Genomic DNA, 26,150 nt, shown 5'->3' with positions numbered 1-26,150 from the left:
AAATATGATTTTGTACGTCTTACGTATTTACTTGCAAGAATGTAGCCCCTCCTCCTTCAGCTCACACCAACGAGCAAACGCTGGCCCAATGTTGATCCTCGTCCTGCCTTCAATCCGATCACTTTCTCGTTTCCTCTTTTTGCTTTCCTCCGACAAAACCTTTGCTTTCTTATTTTTCTGTGCTGCTTCGGCCATGACTATAACATTCGGCAAACAAATGATAGTTGGGGTCGCACGTCCGAATTTCAGGAAGTGGGGGTGGTGGGGGTGGTGGTGGAAGTGACGTATATGACGTAAAGCAGTCGAATTTTGTAATTCTTTTTTTTCTCGGGTTACTACCTGAAACCCGAAGTTTAAAAGTACGATTAAAAACGATACAGACCCCGTCAGGCTATGGCAGACGTGTCATTCAACCTATGGTAAGTCGATTTATCATCACAAGAGGTTTGAAAATATATTATAAAGGTTGAAAAGTTACCTAGTGCTGCTTTAAAGAATGATGAAATGGAATGTTCTCTTAACGTGCGCATAACAATATATATATTTTTTTAAAGTTCAGAGAACATTCAGTAATAATGTTTTCCAAACTGGGAATGGTTTTTGTTTGCTGGGGCCATATTAGGTTTTATGGTGTAGAATAGATTAATTCTTAACCCCTAACCCTTTTAAAACCCCTTAAAATTAAAAGTTCACAGATATGTTGTTAACCTTCATTTGATCTGTTTTGGATTTAGTCACTCAGGACTTTTAAAGCCAGAAGCAATAGGAAGCCATATTTAACATTTGTATGGGTATGTATTTATAGAGACAGCATGAAAGAGAGAGAGTGAGAGAGAGAGAGAGAGAGAGAGAGAGAAAGAGAGAGAGAGAGAGAGAGAGAGAGAGAGAGAGAGAGAGAGAGAGAGAGAGAGAGAGAGAGAGAGAGAGAGAGAGAGAGAGAGAGAGAGAAAAGAGCCATACAGCTTATGTGCTGATAATTTCTCTAAATGCTCTTATACTGTAGTAGACAGCATAAAAACCCAACAGTGATTTATAGAGCACTGTAATGCAATTCTACATATGAGCATTGTGTTTTAGAAAGTGGCCATAGTTTGTCTTCACTGGAGGAACAAAGAAAATCAATTTTTCACCTTTTGTCATACTACTCATTCTGTCATTTCACAATTGGAGTCTAGGCGTGTACACGGTTGGTTAGCGCTGCATGGTTTGCTTAGATCAATGCTGATTCTTACCTTATTGAAAAGTACACATTTTAGCTGCAGTGCTGTAATAGCGGAGAACAATCAGGGCCTATTCAGGGCTGAAGGACACCCTCCCTCAGTCAACATTTGGCTCTCAAATCCATAGCCGGCACTGACTCTCTGGCCCCCGGAATGCATCAGTTACTTTCAATGCTCAGATATTCATTTACAGAGTTGTTGTGTGGCCACTTGAAGCTGTTCACTGTGAAAGTATACTGAGAAAAGTTTTCCAGCAGTGAAAAGCAAGATGCTAAATGCATGGGAAATGTATATGTTAGATCTGTCGGTACCTCTACTGTCTGACACGGCAATTGAACAATGAAGCAAAATGGCATCGAAACACAGCGTGAAAGGATACGTGTGTATTGCCCCATAGCACACGTGTTCAGGAGTGTGTGAGAGAGCTGCTGCTGTAATTTGACCTCAGGAAGGTGAGCAATTGCAGGCAGAGCGCTAGTAACCACACACTGAAACTCACCGCAATCCATCAACCAATTGCCCATGCAAATCGGATATGAACCAGGCAAAGACTGGTCTGTTGATTACACAAGCGCACATGCCGCTCTCAAGGTGCTCAGGTGAGATTCTTTAATAGTTAGTGTACTTAATTCTGCATAAGTACACATAAGTAAACATCCAGTATCCCAGTGATTAATTTTCCTAATGTTGTCAGGGCAAGAATCGAAGAATCGAAGCATTCTTAGAAGAAAAAGGTTCTATGTAGAACCTTAAAGGATACATAAGACAAACAGTTTCTGCCAATCTCATGTTAATCTTGAGTACCTATAGCGTAGTATTGCATCCTTCATATCCCCGAAGAGTCTTTAATTTGATCATATTTATAATAGACATACACTGTAGCAATTCTTTTGAAAAACAGCTGAGCACGTGGAGGCGTGCAGCGGTAGGAGCTAAAGAATCACGAGCACACACACACATCATGGCATTATCCCTGGATAACTTTCGACTCACTATACGTTAGTGTTGTTTACATTATATGTGCCGATTGCCAACAAAACACAGACATTTGATGCCGTTTCACTCACCGCCTGTGGTTTCGACTCATGACCGGGAACCAGTGTTGGGGAGTAGTTAACTACAAGTAGCGACGCTACTAACTTAACTACATTTTTCAGTAGCTTGTCAGTAGCTCAGTTGCTTTTATAACAATGTAGCTTTTCCAGTAGTTAACTACTTTTTCCAGCAAGTAGCGGTGTAGCGTGACCAAAAGCTACATTCCGTTTTGTGATTTGACGAGCCTGCAATGCATTGAAGCAGCACAGCGTTTCCTTCTTATTTGATCACATACTAAAATCGTGTGTTACCGCCATCTATTGTTTCATCGCGCATCTTGCGGCTTTACGATTCACAGAGAAGAGATCGTCTGATGATTATGTAAAGGACCTACAGGAGTAGGTTGATAACTTCACACGAATCAACTAGTTACACTTGATTTATACAAACAAAAGATTAAAACGCTGTCTGCGTCGAAGACTTCAAGCACACACAGGTGAATAATAGCCTTTTTAAATTGATTATCCTGATATATATCGACCATAGTTTAATCTGCCCCACCAGTTTTATAAAAAAACTTGAAAGATCACTAATGTGGTGTTTGCGTCATTGCACTGGCAACATCTGTCAATTGAACATAAAACAATATTGCGATATACGTAGTTTAGTGCACTTACCCCATGGCAAAGGTTCTGATCAAATTTGCGCGGGTTTCAGAATGAAGTGCACTATGTTCACGCAAGCAGCGCATGATTCGGCTCTGATCACACATCGTATGATGCATCACTGCACGTGCTGTGAGTTTACCTGCATTTTTGTCTATACTCCTGTGTATCCAACTAGCAAAATTGCTACAAATGTCATGTCACATCAATGCAAGAACAAAATATAAGCAACTTGGATAATCCAATTTGACAGTCAGTTTGAGATAATAGACTACATTTGAGTATCGTATATTTGGATAGTTTACAAAATAAAACTTTACTCTTATCATAATTGTGTTGCATTGTGTTGTTTTAAACCCTGAACATTTAACTTAAAACATTCTTCATTAAAGATTATTCAGTAATTTGTAAATATGCAATTTAATTGTAAAAAACAAAAAAAAACAAATTCAAATTCAAATTAGTTTCGATGTAGCTAGCTACATTTTGGTAGTAACTTGTAGTGTATCTAAATACTTTTTCAGAATGGTAGCTTGACTGTAGTTTAACTACTTTAATTTATAAGTAGCTTGTAGCTTGTCAAACTACTGTTTCAGAGGAGTTTCCACAACACTGCCGGGAACAAACAAACACACTTGCAGAACTCCACTGTTTCCTTAACACTGGGATATTTGGGAAGCTGAAAAAGGTTATCTTTCCCTCACAACCATAAACACACTTCTTTAGTGACTTTAGTTATTTTGTGCTCTAAAAACAAAATGACAACGACGCCAATGGCTTCTGTAACCTGAACGAAGTTCGATGATGGACGTGCTCTTGCTCTGGCTCTGGTTGATGTGCGTAAGCGAAGTTCCCATACAAGGAATTCCGCCCTATATGACCTCATACAGGACCCTGAAGGAGTGTTTTTGGCACAGAAATACTTCATAATTTTTTTAAAAATTTTGGCCATGTTTATATAGAAACTTTTTGGCATAAAGGAATGCCAAAATGAGAGCGCCAGCACCAGTTCTATCGGGAGGACTCTAATGCCACATTCATTCATACTAATAGGTCTGGCCAATCACTGCTATCTATCTATCTATCTATCTATCTATCTATCTATCTATCTATCTATCTATCTATCTATCTATCTATCTATCTATCTATCTATCTATCTATCTATCTTTCTATCTTTCTATCTATCTATCTATCTATCTATCTATCTATCTATCTATCTATCTATCTATCTATCTATCTATCTATCTATCTATCTATCTATCTGTCTATCTATCTATCTATCTATCTGTCTGTCTGTCTGTCTGTCTATCTATCTATCTATCTATCTATCTGTCTGTCTATCTATATATCTGTCTGTCTATCATCATCTGTCTGTCTGTCTGTCTGTCTGTCTGTCTGTCTGTCTGTCTGTCTGTCTGTCTGTCTGTCTTTCTATCTGTCTATCTATCTATCATCATCCGTCTGTCTGTCTGTCTGTCTGTATGTCTGTCTGTCTATCTATCTATCTATCTATCTATCTATCTATCTATCTATCTATCTATCTATCTATCTATCTGTCTGTCATAATTGACCTATCGGTAAGCCCCGCCCGCCTTAGTTACTGTTGCTAACTCGGACAAACAAACGGAGTTGCTATATCTTACAATGTACAGCTGTCAGTGTGAAAACCTTATCCCAAGATGTTTTTGGACACAGAATGCTATAGTGCATACCCCGTCCGAATGATGGCCAAACTTTACTGATGGTTTATGAAGTTACATCGTTTTTCACTCAAAAAAAATCATTGTAAGAGCTGAACAAACAAACAAAGCATAAGTGCGCATTAACGTCTCATTCACAAACTCTCTCTCTCTAGCCCTCTCTCCGTGGCATTACCATTAACATACACAGCAAATTACACAAAAACACTCACAGTAAACAAACATATACACAGACCTTATGCTTTTCGGGGGTGCAGTTAATAACTGGTGAACTTTGTATCTGCAAAACAACTCCGATATACTGCGTGCGAGCTCTCCCTTTCACTACCCGTAGACTATAACACCCATCAAAATAGGAGTCCGCCTTAGAAGACCGATAATGCAGACCTTTAAACATATCTAAACTCACAGAAATAAAATAAATATGGTGAGAGATTAATTTGGAAGCGATGGTTTACAGATCTCAATGCAAACGGGAGAAACCTTGCAGATGATAACATCCAGGATCAACACTGTTCATGTACCGCAGGGTAAGATTACATAAATTCACATTTAATCAGTTTAATAATATGGAGAGATGCACTGAAATGTAGACCTTCATGTTTCTGACCTAACGTTACACCGTTGCATGAGAACAGTTAGTTATAGTTAGTCGGTTTGTACATTAGCAGGGAATTACTAACTTCAATAGTAACTTAATGTGAGTATGACAACCAGAAAATCCTCTCAGGATCCCTGGAATCCGTGTTGCAGTACCTCAGGTACGACGTTTACCATTTTTGTTGCATAAACACCATCAAACCGATGACAGCTTCGGATTTTCCAATGTTTCTCTATGGCGCTGAAACCTAAAGATGTCCGAGTTCCGGTCCCAGCGCAACTGATACTCAACTACCATTGGCTCATCTGCGTTCGATGGGAGGGGCTTACCGATAGGTCAATTTGTCTTGATTAACTTCTCAGTGAAATTATAATCATAAATTACAATACTTTTTGAAGTTATATCTTTTCTCTGTTACGTGTAAGCTTAAAATTCACTGTTGACTCTATGTCTTTCTCTAACACACACATATCTTCTTACACATCTTCCTATTGCTCGTCCATGACAAGAATTTTCAGTTTACATGTAACACATTTCTACAAAAATAAATGTACTGTATAAATACAAATGTGTAAGTACAAATATGTTCAAATAAGGACTGATGTATCTGCTGCTGTTCAGGGTTGTGATGTTCCTCCATATTCAAAACTGGTGGTGATTTTGCCATCTCAACACACACACACACACACACACACACACACACACACACATATATATATATATATATATATATATATATATATATATATATATATATATATATATATATATATATATATATATATATATATATATATATATATATATATATATATATATATATATATATATATATATATATATATACTATATATATATATATATATATATATAGTATGCCTGTTGCAGTTTAACAAACATTTCATGTCATAAATAAGCTATTCATAGAATATAACATGTCTGACAGATTTTGATCACTGAATGGATAATTTTGCATGTGAACGCTCACGCGATGAAAGAATGTTTTTTAAGTTGTGAAGAGTTTGACAGTTTCACTGAGAATCAACTAATCAGTTTTGATCAACAAGCCATGTACATTTAGTCATTGTGCAAATTGCAGACAATTGTACTAACTCTTTTGCACACGTGCCAAAACAAATGCAATTTGTTTAAATCAATAAGAAATTCTAATCTGATGTGAACAAGGAGCTAATTGTTCACAGATCTGAACTTATTGTTATGAGAATTCTCATTCGAGAATTGAGCCAAAGTGATTGAGGAAAAACTGTAAGCTCTATATCCCTTCTTCTCCACATACAAGTTCTCATCATACAAAGTGCTCCATAGAATCCTCCGGAATGTTTGAAGTGATGTAAGATTGATGGACACGGAATACTCTGTTCTGATCTGGGAGGTGTTGAGTCATAACAACCATAATTTTGCTGAAAATTATTATAATTAGAGTCTTTCACAGCCTGTTCTGTCACCAAAGTCCTTCCCTTCTTTACTTTGTATGCCCATAACATCAATGAACAATGAACATTCAATAAAACAAAGAGTCTTTTATTTTTAAGAAAAGAGGTTTGTTAGCATATGTGTGTTGTCAATATAAAATTAAGCATTATTATGCCTTTTGCTTTATATAATGTACACATTACACAAAGCATTCAGCATTCTGCACTGAGCTCAGTGAATCTTTACATGAAATAACATTTGTAAGGTAGCAATCCCTTTTAAACCGAAGAACAGGTGTTTTCACCTTGTCTGACCTCTCTCACAACAGCAGTTCCCTCCGAATTGGCCCTAAACAGTGACACCTGAAGTGGGCACATCTGTTTTTAACTGGCCCCATCTGTCCTCAGGCTCTTTGATAAAACAGGAGGAATGCAGATGATCCAGTTTCCACCCCATCACTTTTTCTCATCTGTCTTCCACATTGCTGTGGTAAGTCTAGAAAAGCCATGGAGCAATGGAATGGCTGCTCTAAATCTGTACATCAAGAAGATAAATAAAACTGGTTGGTTTGGTGCTTCCTGTGTGGTATCTGGCGGAAAAAGATTCATGCTCAGATGTGTTTGAATCTGTATACGCTTCAGACAAAACAATAACAGCTTAGGTGAAATAGGATTTACAGAGTTTTACTTGTAATTGCATGCTTTAATATTGTCACTATAAATGGGCATGTTACAATATGCACTAATGCCTTATGTAATGTCTGTGTGGGTTCCACACAAGCTCTGTGGAATTATGTTATAATGACTGAGAGAGCCAGACGGTGACTGAGGCATTTAAAAGCACAATAGTTTGGTTTATAAACTAAACAGGGTTCCACACCAAAAAAAAACAATTGTTTTCATAGATAGATGTAATGATTAAAAAAACTGTTTACAATACGATAACATCAGTGTAATATATAGCCTATATATATATTTTTTTTTTTTTTTTTTTTTTTTTGATGGATATTCAAAAGGGAAAGCCTCCATGTTATACACCTCTCAGGTGAGCCACACCCACTTGCGCTGTGATTGGAAAAAGCGCTCTTTCCTTCGCTCTGAATGGCTGAGGCAGCTGTCACTCATGTACTACGTGTCCTGTGTGATACTTTACAACAGGTAAGGCTACCTGAGTGACACAGGGAGGGCTTTTGGATACACCGCGCGTCTGGATGTACCGACAAGGACGTTTACAATAATCCCGTATATGTGTATTCGTAATTAAGAATAAGGTTTTAATACTATATTCGTTATTTGCATATAGAAATGGCAAGTGTAGGACTGGCCGTTAGCGCTCCGAGTACAGAAGAGAGAGCCGTTTTCACGCAGCTTAAACCCGTGCGGATGTGTAGCGCGGATGGGCCGGAGGACTCGGCTGTTTTTGAGGACGTCAAACCCGCAGTTAGACTCGCAACAAACGCTGTTGAAATGGCTCAGGTATGACAGGCGCTCTGTGGTGTCATACTTTGTATATTTCAATGTCTAAACATCCTAAAAAAGATAGAACAGATGCAGTGTAAGAGAGAGCACCTGGCCAGTAACAGAAATGATTATTTATGAAAGGCTTCCTGCGATGCAAGCATTAGGTTCACTTTTTTGTAATGAAACATTGTTGAAAATTATTGAAATATTGAATATTTTACATTCATCTCTTTCAGGCTGTGTAAACTGTGTGCATGTTGAAATTCTCATATAAGAGGCCACTAAATTGCTGTTTATTTGTCTCATATTGCATTTACATGTATTCCTTTTGAGCAGGATTTGTATGAAAAGTTGCTTATACAAATTATAAAAAAGGTTACACTTTATTTTTAAGGTGTCTTTGTTAAACTGTAATTATACATTTAAGTACTGAGTAATATTAAGTAATGTACTTTCAATGGGGTTATGATTAGGGTTTGGTTTAGTTGCATGTAATTATGCATAATTTATAGTTATTACTATAGTAACTGGATGTAGAATATATAACAATGACACTGTAAAATAAAGTGATAACTAAAATTATTATTATTTTTATCACAGATAACAATTAATCTCATATAAGAGATTTAAATCATGCTTGATATTTTTACAACAGTGCAGTAGTAGATGTAATTAATGTTTTTACTTTAAATTTGCATAGGGTTTGCAATAAACACTGATGCCATATTATTCGCATAAATGGTGTAGCTTATACTTGACTTGAATATATTTACTTGATTAGGAATATATTATTCCAGATAAATGGGAGCTCAACCTGCTTTACAAGGGCACATTAATGACATTAATACTTAACTTGCTAGAAATGCACAAGTTTGGCCCTTAACATAACCTTCATTATAAGCGTGAAATCTAAGTAGTATAGAGTGTATTGGAAAGCAAAACAATTAAAAATAGAAACATTATTTTAATGTTTTACTGGGGTACAAGAATACACAAATGCTAAGCATCTTCAATGCACAGTTTGAAGTTTAGAAATCATGGTGTCAATTTAACACTGGATGTGTAACACTCAGTGTTACAGAGAAAATTCTAAGTTTAGAGTTCATTTCAGATTTCTGTTTCTCTATAGTTTGCTCTTTGGCTTTGGTCATGGCCATCAGTATCTACTATACATTGCTGTGATGTTGTACATCCTTCTGTTTTAGCCCACAATGACACCTGAAAATGGATGGGTCTGAATGGCAAATCGAATGTGCTCTGTTGGATCGTATGGGATCCTAACTAGAACACCATTGTTTATGACTGGCTTAGCCAATGATGGATGACCTCGTTGCACTCCTTCAAAAGCTCATATGGCCACAGGGATCATGTAGATTGTCAGCTTCACTGAAGGAAACCGCCTGGGCCTTTGCATTGGCCTTGTTACCTTGTTGATGCCTGTATTGTGTTGGTGGCGAGAAGCACATGGTTGACCTCGTGTCCTTTCAAGAATTCAAGTAATTGTTGGAAAAAGTACCTGCTATTAAAGTCAAGTCAAGTCAAGTCACCTTTATTTATATAGCGCTTTTTACAATGCCAATTGTTTCAAAGCAGCTTCACAGAAATGCAACAGAATTTGATTCGGCTGTACAGCCGCTCTGGAGAAAACAGTGATGTCATCCAGCTCTTTTCAATGATCATATAGTGACAATGCGGGCAGATCGGTCATCAGATAAAGGAGTCATAATCACCCATAATCATAAAATGACATTAGATTTATCATTAAATTAGATTGCTAAATTAATCCTAAACCAACAATATCATGATTTTAAGTTAAGATTATCTTAATTACTGATTGATTTGTCATATCAAATCAAAAGATATGCCCGTCTCTGAGTGATATTGCTGTAAAGCATTAATTGCAGTAATTTATTTTAATTTTCTGTCTGCTTTCTACCCGGCATTTAACGAATCCAATAGTCACTAGTCTTGTCCACTGCTGTGAACAGTCAAGATGGTTCCTTCACTAGACATGGGCCTGAAAAGCCAAAACAACTGTTATCTATTTCCCCCAAAGCCATAAAACATAATTTTCGTCTCAAAGGTTTTGTTTTCTCTTGCTTCTGCCCTCGGATGATTTGTGCTGTTATGGCTCCAGTAAACAGACAAGAAGCCTATCTAGTCTGGTTTTATTGGGATCTGTGGAAATCTCCATCTTTTTGAATTCCTTTTGGGCCATAAAAGGCAATTATTGCAAAAGCTAAAGACCATTTTGTGTTGTAATTCGGAAAAAGGTCTTTGAGCTTACCGACTACTTGGACTCTGAAATAGGCTGCGAATCAAGAATGGCACGCACTGTCTGGCTTCTTGGTAACAAGTAAGACCATTTTAGCGATTTTTTACGATTTAATAATCCTCAAGAACACATCCTTAAAGGCATATTTCAGGCAAGAATTTAAATTTTGTCATCATTTACTCACCCTTACTTTCTGTGATCATTGAAAATGTCTTTTTGTGTGTGTGTTTTTGAAAAAGTCAGTGAAATTATGTTTTGGGCCCCATTGACTTTCATTGTATGGACAAAACTTTCTTCAGAGTGTCAGAGTGTGTTTTGTGTGTTTTCTACTAAAGAAAAGTCATACAACTTTGTAACAGAGAAAACCGAAAATAGATTTTATTTTCAGAGTGAATGAGATTTTTCAGAAAGTGAGTCGTATGTTTTAAGAACGTTGATACTGAGCAGCACAGAAACCTCCAGCTTATTTATCTCAAAGATTATTTGTATGCCTAACTCGGCTCCCAGACGTTATCGTCCCTAAAATACATAACTGAGCAGTTGTAAATGTTCTCCAATCATTAACTCAGTTCTTGGGCCAGGGTTCAGCTGCTGTTCATTTTCCTCACACATACCCAGTGAACAGAACCGGGTCTCTGAGGCCAACGGAGGCCATGGCAAAGTGCACTTGCCTCTCTGCCAGTGCCACCACAACACAAGGCCTGTTTGTGCCCAGGACTAAGAGCAGGGGCAGTACGCTTGCCAGGTCTGGAGATAAATCGAAAGCTATTTTCCATTAATTACCTGGTTTTAACTTTCCAAAGCTGGCCTGGTGGGGATGAAGGTGGAATTGTTGAGGTTAACACTGAGAGTACAATTGTCTGCAATAAATGGCTCATCCACAGCTATATGAGAAGCTGCAGAAGCGTCAGCATTCATTGTACATTCCCCGAGAGTACATGACCTCACATGTTAGGGTATGAGTTACCTGAAAAGATGAAGATATTTGCACATGAAACCACATCAGTGGGTTGCCAAGGAAATGCATTTTGACAATACATGCCTCATTGTTGACATAGCTGCCACTTCAGACAGCTGGACATTGCAGTGCTTTTGAAATGTTTATTGTCAAATATAATGACGGCAGTGAGGACAACAATAAAGGCAGTTGCGTATTTAATGTGGGGTCCAAATGTCTGTTCAAATGTGTGTGTGTGTGCGTGTGTGTGTGTATATATATATCCTTTATTTTTATGTGTGTGTGCGCGTGTGTGTGTGCCAAAGTAAGGTTAGTATAATGCACAAATTTTAAATTATATCCTATTCTTAATCAAAATGATATTAATGAGTTTAAAAGTAATAATATATCGAGAAAAACATATATTAAAAAACTTAACATAAAGATTATTTATACATTCATAGTGTATGTATTCAAGTTGTAAAGGAAAAATCTGTGTTATTACTTTTTACTTGATGGTTAGACCATATAGCATTTTAGAGTCACTGATTAAAACTGGATTGATGCTATCGATGGTGTTTTTGAAAACCATATCAAACCAACATATTTTCCCACGAATACAAAAAGTGTGTTTCAAAGAACTTGAGTGCAACGAAGCATGAGTGCTGCTGTCCTTAAAGCAAAAAGACGACTTAAAATCATCATTCTGAAAATTATTATTTTTGTACATAAAATAATATAAACATAATTTTATTGGTTATTATCGGGGTTTATTTTGGTTAATGCGCTGCAGACACTGTATATACACCTGGAACGTTTTGTTCAAGACAGGTATTTAGGTTGCTCAAGTTTTTGCATGTGCTAACCATTTCATCAACACACATTTGACTTGCCAATTGACTGGTTTGGTAAATCTGGTTCTTTATTATCGCAAAAATGCCCTCATTTATCAGTCTCGGGGGTTTACAGCACCGTTGCACCTGAATGGCTCTCCAGGGTGCACTCGTTTTTAGAGTTCTATTTTTGTACATTGTTTGTGCCCATATCTCCTCTTGCTATCACATGTCACTGTTTTGGTTTTGCTTTGTGTTCTATAGTCCTCCATGGCTGCCACACCTATGAGGTTTCTGTTTACTCATTGGAGCACTATGCAGAGCTTAGCTCTTGGCTTTGTGTGCACGGGTAAAGCAGGGAATGATCTCCCGCAGCTTGTACCAGGCACTGCGATCACAAATCAACTTCATCTAATGTGAAAGACAATAAAGTAGTATATTCTTGCCAAATCTCCTCTCTCAAATATAATCTTTTGAACAGCTGTGGTGAAGTGGTTTGATGCCAGCTTATCCAATTACCAACACACACAAAGCCTAACTATCCGGACTGCATGCACTCAAAAAAATAAATAAAAATAAAAACATTCAATAAATTTTATTAAATTGAGGATAACATTTCCATGCAATTAAATGTATCCTTTACAAATAATAATAATAATTTTGATTTCAATTTCAGTTCTGGTCTTGTTATACAACTTAAAATAATTCAGTTATACCTACTGTATATAAATAAAATGTTGGCTTATTTTTACAAAATAGAGAAAGTCGTTGGCTTTTTTTCTGGCGTAAATAAATTACTGTATTTTAATTTATTAGAGTGCTAAATTATATAAACTACATTTAAATTAAATCTATTTCCTGTCAATTGTCAGTCTGGATTTATGTACATCTGGTTATGGCCAATGATTTATATTAAAAGTTATTTTTATTAAAACAGACTTAAAATGATTGCACACAACAAAATAACATTTCAATCAAAAATTCAATATTACATAAAAATTGTATTACTATTATAAAAAATATTATTACTGTATAAAATTATCACTATCATATGTGCAAATCTTTTGACATAACAGATTTTTAAAGTTTTTTTTTCTTTCATTTTTTTAATAAAAGTAGGTGATGCCATAGAAAAACATTTTGGGTTTCCAAAAGAACCTTCAATGAGCAGTTCTTACATTTTAATAATCTGAAGAACTTTTTTCCAATGTAAAGAAACTTTTGTGCAATGGAAAGTTTATTTCTAATAGTGTACTGTATCATAATCATCTTCTGTTCATTTCAGACACGGATGGAGATGGATAAATATTTGCCCCAGAGCGTCCCGCTGCTTTCTCCAACCCTGATGGATAAGAAGTACCGTCGGGAAAGTGCCTCTGTGGTGGATGAGTATTTTGCAGATGAGAAGCCTGCCCCGTACAGTCTCAACATCAACGTTATCCTACCTAATACCACACATCTTCGCACTGGCCTTTACCGTCCAAACAAACCTCCAGTGCATCTCATCAAAACTGAGCCGGGTGTGGACGAACCTTGCGGCATTCAGGCGCTCCCCGAATTCACCTCGGTCTTCAGTGTGCCCCAGACGGTCAACAGCCTCTTCATCAAACCTGAAATGTCTATCACAGATGAGCTCCACATCGGCCCTCAGCAGCCGTCAGTCTACCAGATGCCTGTCAGCAGCAGCGACCTCACCACTATGACCTTCTCCCAGAGTCAATCAATGAACGGAATCGGCTCGTCCGGCAGGACCATGCTCAACCTGAACACTGTGGCCTTGACAGCGCAATCTGGTGAATTTGTCATGCCGGAGCCGTTCTTCACTTCACCTCAGCCGCACAGTTTGCCTCCATCGCCCCCCAACTCCCAGCCCGGCAGTCCAGAGAACCAGGCAGAGCTCATTACCTCCGCTCCCCCACCGTACCAGGCAAGAATCGGAATGAAGGTTGGACAGATGACCCCTCACTCCATGCTAATGGCCCACGGTCAGGGTATCCTCACGGGGCCCAGATACAACCGACGGAACAACCCTGAGCTGGAGAAGAGAAGAATTCATCATTGTGACTTCCCAGGTTAGTGTGCCATTCCAGTAAATTATTTGGATTACTTGATGTGCCATGCCTTCCTGAAGATGAGCAGAGATTATCAGGGATTTTTGTGAACTAACATTTGGGCAATTTTCTCTGTACCAGGATGCACTAAAGTTTACACAAAGAGCTCTCACTTGAAAGCACACCAAAGGACTCATACAGGTAAGAAACCAAATCACACTCTTTCACAGACCCCCCAGTATATATTTATTCACCCTCATGTCGTTTCAACGGCATATGATTTTCTTTCCTCCGTGGAACACAGAGAAAGGAGAAATTGAAGAACTTTTCCATGCTATTACAATGAATGGAGACTGAGGATTTTGAGGTGCAAAAGCAATTTAAAAGTATCCCACAAGTCTTCTGAAGTCATACAATTGCTTTGTGTGAGGAACAAACAAAACGTAAGTCGTAATCTTGACATCCGCCCTTGTCATTTTTCCTCAATCGGAATAAATCCAATCTAATTTCAGATTCTGAAAGCTCTGTTTATATGAACCTTAAACATTTCAATCCGATTCACATATTTGTTTGCATGTGCATTACTTGTATTCTGAACAAACCGTCAGTCGAAAAGTGTCCAGTCAGTGTGCTCAAAACCTGAGCTATCGCAAGCATAATTGTCATTTTTGCATTGATGACAAATGTAAAACGAAAGCTGACATATACGTCAGAAGAACGTTTTAGCAAATATTCAGTAAATATATATTCAGTCTCCTTCACTGACCAGTTCATAAACATACAGAAATAAACATGCAAGCATACACATCATGTGCACAAAATATTATTGAATCCATTTGAGGAAATAGTCGGATTTAAAGGTGCAGTAAGCGATTTCTGAAAAACACAGTTTAAGGTGGATCAGACCGAGCAACACAACAAACCTGTAGCCAATCAGCAGTAGGGGGCATGTCCACTGATGATGGGGAGGAGAGAGAGAGAGTAAGAGGGAGATTAGTAGAAAGACTGTAGAAAGAGAGATAGCTGAGAGACATTACAAAAGAGAAAAGGTCAGAGGAATATCACTGGAAAAAAAGAGTTGTGATCCGGCAAGAGCTTTAGGACCTGCGTTAATATTAAAACAGCTTTCCAGCGCTGGAGAGACCTAAGCGGGAAGGCCTAAAAATAGACGCCAAGGTTGCTTTGTTTCTGCTCCACATGTGAGTAAGATTGATTTTGAGTGTGTGCTGCTCGCAACTAACAGTGAACTCTTGTTAGTACAGTCAAACAAAAAATTATCCAGATATTATTTTTACTAGTGGGTGCAGGACATTATAGTTCATTTATGTAAGTGAGGATAGCAAAATAAAGTAAGCTGTGACATATTATACCCAAATATTCTTCATACAGTGCTCTAAGTGCGAGTGAAATTGATTAAAAAAAATTTGGCCTGACCATGTTTTGCTTACCTAAATTGGTATTATCTAATAGTGTACTTAAATTTAACAGCTGACAGTTGATTGGTTGATTGTAATCCATTACATACTTTCTATCAAAGTTATCTGACATCATCCAGATGAATTTGTTCTAAAACACTAGTTTAACTCTGAGCTCTTGTCATATTTTATTACCGTTTTCTAAACTATAGCGAATAAACTGTGATAGTAAGGTGTCTGAATAAATTTTGGTTTGACTGTATATACTTGTGTACTGTATGATGTACATTTTTTGTTCGGTCGTCATCTTTGCTTTATTTTTCATTAAGCTTTATTTTGCTTCGCTTCTGCTGATAAAGAGACATCCACTCTTGCGTTGCGTGTTCATGCATTTTCGGGGGCGGAGCAATAAAGGGAGGGGTGTGTTTGTCTGGGTTGATTTCAGATATCATCAGTGTTCAACGATGACTCTCAGAAATTGCTTACTGCACCTTTAAGCATTTACATGCTTCTATTTTTCTTATTGATCAGTTTATTTCAGGTCCACACCATCCTTTTCAATTGAATCAGAATTTAATTCGGATCAAACTCAGTCAGATCAATTGAGGCGCTTACATGAAGTATTTTCAGTCCAGTTGAGCCATCAATCCGATTATAAAACAGATTATTTGGATGCATATAAACCTTGCATTGGTTAACAGCTCACTGGAAGGGAATATTACCAGTAAATAATGGTCTGTTTCTCACACAAAGCAGTCATGTGCCTTCAGAAGACTTGGAATATAGTAATTCATAGGTCTTGTGAATCACCTTTTTTAAACTTTTATTAATTGTAACTGCATGTAGAAGAACGACAGGTACATTATTAAAAACGTATTTTGTGTTCCACTGAAGAACGTCATACAGGTTTGGAATAACATGAGGGTGGTTAACTATTTTTCTAAAGTTAGAAGCAGTTGTTACTGCTTGACCAGATGCAATGTACCATCAACACAAAAGCTACAAATGCAGCAACAGCTTGCAGAGAAGATGACAGCCTAAGGACAAGCGATGTAGAAAGACAGAGAACAGGGCGGAGGGAGAGATTAATTGTCTCTCTTTTCATGCTTTTATACACATTGTGTCTGCATGCCTGTACAAGCCCTACATGCTTTCCCGAGGGGGAAATCGGCAAGTGGCGGAGGAAAAACCTGTTCCTCCTGCTTTTTCTGTCTGCGCTCAGGGGGGGGAGGAGTGAACCGCCGGGAGAAAAGAACTTGGCAGTTTCAGTGTGTTCAGCTCTGTGTAAGATGAAACCCACTGCAATCCCAGTACACTTTAGAATGAAACCGAAATCTTCCCTCCCAACACCAATGGGTGCAATTCTTTTTGACATGATGTTAAGCTGATAAAAGTACCTTTTCTGCCAGGTTACCTCTTTTTTCTTTTTCGTTTCTTTTTTTTTCATTTTGGGGTGGTCACTGTGAATGCAGAGGGATTCCCTGTAGCCTGAGGTATCATTATTGTTGTACTCTCACTCACTGGTGCCCTAGAGGTATCTTCATAACTCTGTTTAAGCTTATACGAAACATGTTCCCAGGTGGTACATTAGGAAATCGAGTGGGTGTTGCAGCAGTGCAACAAGTATTAGCATGGATGAAACTAAATGGATGAGATTGTGCCTTAAAGTGATTTTACTACAGTTAAGGGTCAATCCTAGGCATGGCACAGTTCAGAGTGCCTAAAACTACCTTAATTGTGGTAAAAAACATGGCCTTGTGTAGTTTACAAAATCATTGAATATGTCACATCTTGGACCATGAACCTTGACATTTCTAAAAATGTGTCTTGAGATTCTTAAGAGGTTCTCCACTAAAATTACCACGAAATTGTAAAACATGGCCTTGAATGACTTTTTGAACTATAATAAAAGACACCAATATTTAACTCTTATAATTGTCACTGTTATTTGCCAGGGGCGCTATTACGCATCTTCTGAAACAGTTCTGAATTTCTTGATCAAAAGACATGTGAAAAAAAAGCAGAAACAAGCGATTGCATATGTAAGTGTTTGCTAATGTAAAGTAACCAACATCGATCACCAACATTAAACAGCAATTAAATCAAAACGGCAGCAGCTATTTGCTCTAAGTGCAAACAGCAATATATTCTACACCATGTAAAAGTAGCAGTTCTTTGCAATATGTGTAAATAGTAATTAGATGCTATTTATACTTTATTCTGGCAGATACATACTATTTGCACCTCAGAATTGTTGCAGGATGTAATAGTAACATAGTGTAAATTATAATATTTATTAAAATTATTAAATGGATGCCTCCTTAATGGGACAATAAAAGACCTCCCTACCCCTAACCCTACCCAATAAATACTTTTATTATTATTAAACATTTCGTTAGGCACTTTATTTCCACTTTTAGAACATTTTCTTATTTTTTATTGAAATTAAATGCCTTTCCGATGTGATATGTGATGGGAAAAGGGAGAAGAGCGAGCTCGGCAAACGGTGGATTCGAACCAGTCGATTGCGTCAAAACTAAGTTCCTCTACTGACTACGCCACTGAAGACATTAAACCATGCACATCTTTTTTAATATTATGTGGCCAAACCAGGCATTTTTGGGCGGAGCTAGTGTAAAAAGCGCTTGCCAACAAGGCAACCTAATTGCAACCACTTGGTGTAGACACTCCGAATCAAAACTGCCTAATGAAATGTCGACCCAGGACGAGCTATAAGACTGTGCAAGCATTAGGAGGTGTTGATGAACTCCATCTACTCCAGCTATGTTTTGATCATAGTTCTGAATCCAATCCAGGTGTAGTCTTTGACAAAAACGCGATTTTCTCAGCTTTCTCAAAATGTTGCTTTTTTATGAAACTTACCCACATTCAAGTGTTGATAAAAAGGGAATGCATTAAGCTAGAATTAAAAAAAAAATGCTGTTGCAGTTTAAAAGCAGAGTTATTTCTTTTTTTTATTTTTATTTTTATTTATTTTTAATTATTGCATGTCCAGATATTCATACAACAAAACATTCTGGGGGGCATGAAAATATTGTAAACATTTTTTTTTTTTTATGCTAGCAGTGGCTGGCAACTTTTTTCTTTTTTTTAAGTTGGCGGGAAAAGAATGAATAAATAGTTAAATGTATTATAATAATTTGGCATGTAAAAAAAACATGATTTAAAAATATCAAATAATTACATGATTAATAATCAGAGTGAATTAATTTCAGTTATTCGTATATGTAAATTATGTGTGAATGCACATTCGTGGTGATAATATGCGGTCACGACACAAAGCGTGTGGAATGTGTCTGTACTGTATGTGTGTGTTTGAGTGGGAGAAACCTAATGAAACATAATTTTGTGGCAAAATTATTATTTTTTTTGTTTGGGAGTGTGTTTTTTTTTTTTTTTTGTGCTGTTGTAGGCTGTAAGGACCTTTGAAATAACTGAAATCATCAAGTGATATGGAACTGTAATGCTGTCAAGACCTGCATGGAACTACTTTATCCGTGCTTTACTACTTTATCACATTTTCGAACTGCCGTGATACAACAACCAATGTAATAAAATATTGCTAGATTCAATATTCCTCTGTTTTGGATAAAACTGAACGTTATGCAGAAAGAGACACAGTATCACTTTGAAGAAATGTCGCCAAAGGCACGTTTTTTTTCCAGTGAGCCTGGGTTGTTTCACCCTCTGTCCATCAGCATGGTATGTTTATGTTGTCACAGGTCAGGTCGTCATTCCTCAGGTGGACATGCTGTGGAGTTGTATTTCAAAAGATGCTGGGGGTTGGGAAAGTTCCCGCCGCACTGAAAGCTGTCAAACAACAGTTAAGAGCTCTAGAACATTCTGTGCTGACAGATGAAAGTCAGAACAAGTCAATAACACAAGTAATTTTGATGTCTTCAGGAATTATGTGTTCTTTTCATAAGATCAAAAAAAAACTATGTCAGGATGTACTATATGGCTCTGACAAAGCAATTAAATACAAGCCTGCAAAACTTGTTGTTAGCTTTGTAACCTAAGTAGTAATCTAAGCAGTTAGCTTAAAAAAACAAAACAAAAAAAACCTTTGCCAGTGCGGTGTAGCATTTCTCTGTATATTCTAGCAGCCTCATCTTGTATATAAAATGCTAGCTAAACAGCTTTCACAATGCTTTTGATGGGGCCGTTTACACCACACCATTTTCAACTAAAAACTGAAAATTTTGTATGTGTTTTGGTCGTTCATTTACACAACAACAGCGTTTTAGGGCCTGAAAATGCAAACTTTTTAAAATGTGTAAACTACAAAAGCGCGAACTTGTTAAATCTAATGTCGTGCTCAAGCATATTATGTGTTCAGTCTATATGCGCGTAGTTTTTCTTTACAAAGTGACATCGCCAACTACTGGCCTGGCAGCGTAATTCAGCGTTTTTACTTGTTTTCGCGGATCCATGTACATTGGGATTGCGTTGTAAGTGAAAAGCTGAAAGGAAAAATTTCCATTTTTTGTACATCGCTCTGGTGTTATAGGGATAGTTCACCTAACAATGAAAATTTCCCCATTTCAACCTCAAGCCATCCTAGGTGTATATGACATTCTTCTTTCAGACGAATACAATCGGAGTTATATTTAAAAATGTCATGGCTATTCCAAGCTTTATTTTGGGGGTTAATAAAGACCTTATGAAACGAAGAGATGCATTTTTGTAAGAACAATATCCATATTTAAAACTTCATAAAGTAAAATATCTAACTTCTGGCAGACCGCCTTCCGTATTCAACTTACGCAGAGAGTGTAACGCCCCTCTCAGTTCAAAACACTTACGCAACATCTGACGTCATTTCCGTAAGTTAAATAAGGAAGGCAGTCTGGCGGCAGCTAGATATATTTACTTTTTTAAGGTGTGATATTTTTCTTACAAAAACGCATCACTTCGCTTCAGAAGGCCGTTATTAACCCCCGAAGCCGTGTGGAACACTTTTATGATGGATGGATGGACTTTTATGGACTTCAAAACAGAAACAGCCATTCACTGCCATTATAAAGCTTGGATTAGCCAGGACAATTTTTAATATAACTCTGATTGTATTCGTCTGAAAGAAGAATGTCAAATTCACCTAGGATGACTTGAGGGTGAGTAAATTATGGGATCATTTTTGGGTGAACTATCCCTTTAACACACCCTAATTACTTTGAGGGCAAATGGTGAAAATGGTGCATTTGTGAAAGCCCTGTATTATCTTAGTAATGGAACTAGTTGCCCACCTTCCTCAAACAGAAGCCACTGATAAACACCTTACAATGGTGATTTTATGGCTATCCCTGTGAGTTGTGGTGATTATTAACAATAATAAGTGTGGTATTGGCGTTCTCTTTAAGTGAATCCGATTAATGCTAAAAAAAATTGTTGTTGTTCTTAATATTGTTTTGTTGTCGATTTAAGTGGTTAGCCATAATCAACTTCCACATTTTATGTCTTTATAATGGTTGTGTGCGCTGTAAAATGCTTTAGCGGTAACAAATTAGCCGTTGCACAACCTACAGCTAACCAAATAATATCTCTCTATATTGTTTGAGCTTGTTGGCCCTTAAACATAGATTCCACAAGCTGAAGTGTTTGATAGGGGGCATTACCTTGTTCAAGACCCTGAGCGATTGCGCTCTTTTGTCAGGAGGGCATTTGTTCATCTCCTTTTGAATTTTGGTTTCATGTATAGAAAAAGGGGAGGGATGAGCGCTAAGCTTAAAAAGCTTTCAGCACCATTCAAAGAGCCGGTCAAAGAGCTGAATTTGGGCTCTCTTCAGTTATTTCCCATATCTGAGAGCTGCGTAGTTTCACTGTGGTAAAGTTAGCAGCTGAACTGAAACATGATATTTCAGAACAACAATTATTGTTTGATGTTATGTGGTTAAACAACTCTTATAGAAAGCCAGTGTTTATTGGACTATAATCAGGTTCCAAAAGTGGCGATTAAATAAAAAATCACTGGCTGGTAACTAAGAAACTGCAATACTTTAAAATTGTATTTATGTAGGTTTTTTTTAAAGGAAATTAATACTTTTATTCAGCAAGGATGGTTTAAATTGATTAAAAGTAACAGTAAAGGCATTTATAATGTTACAAAACAAATTTAATTTAAAATAAAGCCCTTAACAAAAAATTGTTTCCTCAAAATTAATCGTTAATAACAATAAATTCTAAAAAAAAAAAAAAAAAAAAGCATATTAAAATGATTTGTGAAGGATCATATAACACTGGAGTATTGATGCTGAAAATTCAGCTTTGTCATCATAGGAATAAATTACATTGTAAAATATATTCAATAAAACATATTTTTAATTGTTATAATATTTCACAATATTAATGTTTTACTGTATTTTTGATCATATAAATGTTTCAAAAACTTTCAAAAACATAAAAAAATACAAACCTTGCCAACCCCAAACATTTAAATTGTAGTGTATGTATGTATGCATGTTTTATTATAATTTTTTTAATTAGAAGTAAGAAAAGTTACAAGGCTAGTTAGATGTATTTGTGGATAACAAAAAGTTACACACTTTTGTAAGGTGTGGTTAAAAAAAGTTTTTACATGAAAAGCGACCAAACAAAAGCATCTGCTTACATCTGTCAGTCAAACTCCAGTTGTCATGAAATAACACGTTAACCAAAAGAAAGGGTGGAACTTTCATTTGACAGCTGCTAATGAAACACATAGGATTTGAATGATAACATAAAATATATAATAAACAAATGCTCTCTCACTTTCCTTCACTTTCCTCTTTTTCTCTCCATCATGCGCAAACATACAGACACACGTTATTAGTCTACGTGTAACATAAAGTGATTTGGTGTGAATTTTTTAGTGGTTGTATCAAACATGTAGGGCCACATGTGTTGAATGGCCATTATCTTTTCACACTGAACGTGGCTTTTCAGGATTCAGTGCTGTGGCAAACCTCACAACGTCAGATGTTATCAGTGTGTGTTAAGCGCCATGGAAATTACTTCCGTGTTTACACATGGGAGTTGTATTACTCTCCAAACCTCAAGCACATGCATGTCTAATTCCTCTATAACTGCCATTTATAAATGTCATAGTACACATCGTAACATGTTCAAGCTGGACTTGAGCCTTGACTTTGAAACTTTGCCTTGAAAAAAATATAAATGACAGTCGTTTGTTTTAAGTTTTTTGTTTGCTAATTGTGAAGTTTTCGTCTTTTAAAGCTAAATCAACACTGATAAAAAAAAGATTCTGTGTTGAAGTACATAAATGTACACTGTTTTATCATTGCTTTCGTTGTTAGGTTTAGTAACTTGCCATTTTGTAACATGGACACCTAAAGTTGACATTCGTACTCAAAAACGATCCATCGAATGTTACAGTCATTGTGTATTGTGTACCAAGTATTGAGGTCTCTGTGTTCAGATAGGTACCGGGTTACTTCTATTATGTAGATATGGTGTCTACACAATATATTATTATTTACTTAGATGTTTTTAAGTAAAGCATACACTTTAATCCTTAAATGCATGAAAGTTTTGCTATTACATATTTGGGTATTTAGCGACCCGGTTCTGTAATTGTTACTCTAATATCAGGAGAGTTTTATATTATCGCGATATCCATCCGTGTTAGATATAGATCTAACACGGATGGATCTACCTGTCGCGATAATATAAAACTCTCCTGAAATTAGAGTAACAATTACAGAAGAAAAAAATAAAGCATATTTTGTTATCTTTTGGAGCTTGGAAAGGTTCGGTTTGAGCGGATGTTTTAAACCATCATCACTGTCCTCGTCAGAGCTCATTTCCCAGGACATTCAGCATCTGGCTCATATACGCCATCTCAAATCTCAAAACTATCCTTTTCAACATCTTCAAAATCAATATTTTGATCCCTGACAGTTTCTTCACCAGATCCACCATCAAGTGACAGTGACACTAATATTTGATTGCATTCAGTACTTGCTCTGCAGTAAATCACTGAGCCATTTCAAGTTTTGCTGATGATACTTCCTGTTCTTTTGTTTTCTGCCTGCGGTAACTATGAGTGAAACGTCACTTCATCATTGTGTATCAGACATTGTCACCTTGTGAAATGAAGGTGAATTGTACTTTTTCAGTCATCAAAGATTCAATTATTGTTGTGCTGAAAATGTTTTACTTGCACTTTTACACATATCGGGTCGTTTGCGACCCTATACAATTTTGACAAAAAAATTATGTGAAAACAGGCATTCTTTTATAAAACAAATTCTTTATTGTATATAATGAATTGATTGAAGAATAGTAAGAAAGTTGATGTTTAATATATAAAAATGAATGAGGAGGAGGGTAGTGAATGACGACCCATAAAAGGTCTTTAGTGACATTGCATTTAAGGGTTAAAAGCGTGGGTTAAATTCAATTTAAGAGTGGTTTAAACTTCAACTAAGTAGAAATTACTTTTACTGGCCAAGTTACAGTTACTTATTTTACTTAGTTAAGTAGAGTTTACTTAATTCCGTATGTAAAAGTTATTTAAAAAAATATGTGTGCAAAAACTTGTGAAAGAAAAATGAAGTAAATTTGACTTTAATGCTTTTTTCAGTGAATGTGATTCAACTCTTTGTTTTCTTTTTTCTTTTTGTAGGTGAGAAGCCATACCGGTGCAGTTGGGAAGGATGTGACTGGCGTTTCGCCCGCTCGGATGAACTGACGCGGCATTACCGCAAACACACCGGCGCAAAACCCTTCAAATGTGTCGCCTGCAGTCGCTGCTTCTCTCGTTCAGACCACTTGGCACTGCACATGAAGCGCCACCAAAACTAACAGACTTTACATCCTTACTTTTTCAACTTTTATAAAGGTTTTATTGTTCTAAATATTTCACAGTCATTCACGTACAAAGATCAAACTAATGAAAGCTCTCCACACATTTTGTCATGAAGAGGACTGGACATCACAGCAAGGAGCTCCGATAGGATGTATACTACTGTACATATGTTTTGTATGTGTTTATGTCTGTAGATTAATGTGAAAAGATGTTATGAATTTTATACTTGACCTCCATCTACTTTGTCTGACTAAATTGGGAAAAGTTCCTTTGGGACTGCAAGTGTCTTCCTAATAACTTGAAATGTAAAGTCTGACTTAAATTAAATCCAAGGTAATAGTTAATTGTTAATTTTAGACGACACTCTATATTATTTATATATGGAATTTCCCACTCACAAAAAGTTGTTTGCTTTTGGGTAAGATGCTACGATAAAAAAGTTATGTTTGCTGTTCTCAGTTGTGTATCCATGGATACAAATCTTTATGAGACTGTAAAAAAGTAGCGCTCAGATCACTCGACTGTTTGACATTTCGGCTCTTTGTGTGACTGTGATGAATGTGAAAATGAGCTCACAAGAGCCCCATTTGACCATGTGTGCCAAATGTGTATTTCACACACAACAGTTGATTGTTTTATAAATAACAAAAAGAACGTAAAAAACAAAAAGAAAATAAATGAAGACAATCCCTTTCTTTTCCCAAGAACAAATTTGTATTTGTTGTGGACATTGTAGCATTTGCTTTTGTAATGCCGTCGAGTCCCGTCTTTAGCTCAAAGATGGGTCTTAAAAGTTCTCAAGTTCCCTTTGTACACATCCTTCACTTATGAATGGAACTCCGATGGATCAAAATGTACTGTACATACTGTTGTTAAAGTTTAACTACATGTAAATACTTTTCTCTTTGAAGCTGATTGTTTTTATTATGAACAAATGGGATTTTGCTACGTTTGTCCTGAATGTGGGTGAATTGAGTGTGTAGATCTTGCATACTAAGTGATCAGTTTAACATTTTGTATGTACTAGTTTGAATACAGAATTTTTGAAAATAAAAGAATAATCACATTTCATAGTGTCTTTTCAAAGTCTTCTTACATGCTTCCTTGACTCTGGATGAGATCCTTAGTGGAAAGACATTTGAATAGTATGGTTAATACTTGGGCTATGTAGACAGACATTTCAATATTATATTTATGGTTCTTACCTGTAAAAATGATATGATCATTAAGTTATGGCAACATGTGTTTTTACATTTCTTTAACTCATCAAAATAAGCAATTTTCAACTTTATTTGTAAGTTATACAAGATTCAACTCAGATTCAAGTCAGTTTAATGCAATTTAAGTTGAAATTACTTAAACATCCAAGTTGATTGTACTTAAAAAATGAAGGCTGCAACTTCTTTTTACAGTGTTGGAAGAAGGTGGACTTTTGCTTACTCTAAAAAATACTTGGGTTAAAAACGACTATTGCTAGATAATTTGAGAGAGTCAATCAATGGGATATTGTAAACCCTAACGCTCAAAATAATTCATTGGTTTGAATAGAGCCAAATCAAATTAAACAAATTAGTTCAATTAAATTAACTTTCAAACTAAAGTATTTAGAACTTTCTTTTTCTTGTGAGTTCACAAAACTGACACATTTTAAGTAATCTGAATTGTTTGATTGCTTTATGAACTAGTTTCTTTTAATT

General features: G+C 36.5%; 1 protein-coding gene across 2 annotated transcripts; it reads left to right on the top strand.

Moving 5' to 3' along the window:
* The first annotated feature begins 7,800 nt into the window (after positions 1 to 7,800).
* klf5l (Kruppel like factor 5 like) lies at positions 7,801 to 25,522 on the top strand. 2 transcript variants are annotated; one of them, XR_013817882.1, is made up of 5 exons: positions 7,825 to 8,130; positions 13,446 to 14,232; positions 14,353 to 14,412; positions 14,516 to 14,654; positions 24,271 to 25,522. XR_013817882.1 is itself a non-coding variant. In XM_079834684.1 (4 exons), exons 1-4 carry the CDS (start codon positions 7,960 to 7,962, stop codon positions 24,447 to 24,449), a joined length of 1,197 nt encoding a protein of 398 aa, XP_079690810.1. In that variant the 5' UTR covers positions 7,801 to 7,959; the 3' UTR covers positions 24,450 to 25,522. The 2 variants fall into 2 exon arrangements, 1 of the variants encoding a protein (XP_079690810.1); XM_079834684.1 differs by lacking the exon at positions 14,516 to 14,654 and having other exon boundaries at positions 7,801 to 8,130.
* The last annotated feature ends 628 nt before the right edge of the window (positions 25,523 to 26,150 follow it).

This window comes from Gobio gobio, assembly GCF_949357685.1.
Source record: "Gobio gobio genome assembly, chromosome: 14".
In the NCBI taxonomy this organism is placed as follows: domain Eukaryota; kingdom Metazoa; phylum Chordata; class Actinopteri; order Cypriniformes; family Gobionidae; genus Gobio; species Gobio gobio.
The sequence above is the reverse complement of the archived record's forward strand: the minus strand, read 5'-3'. Positions and strand labels throughout refer to the sequence as shown.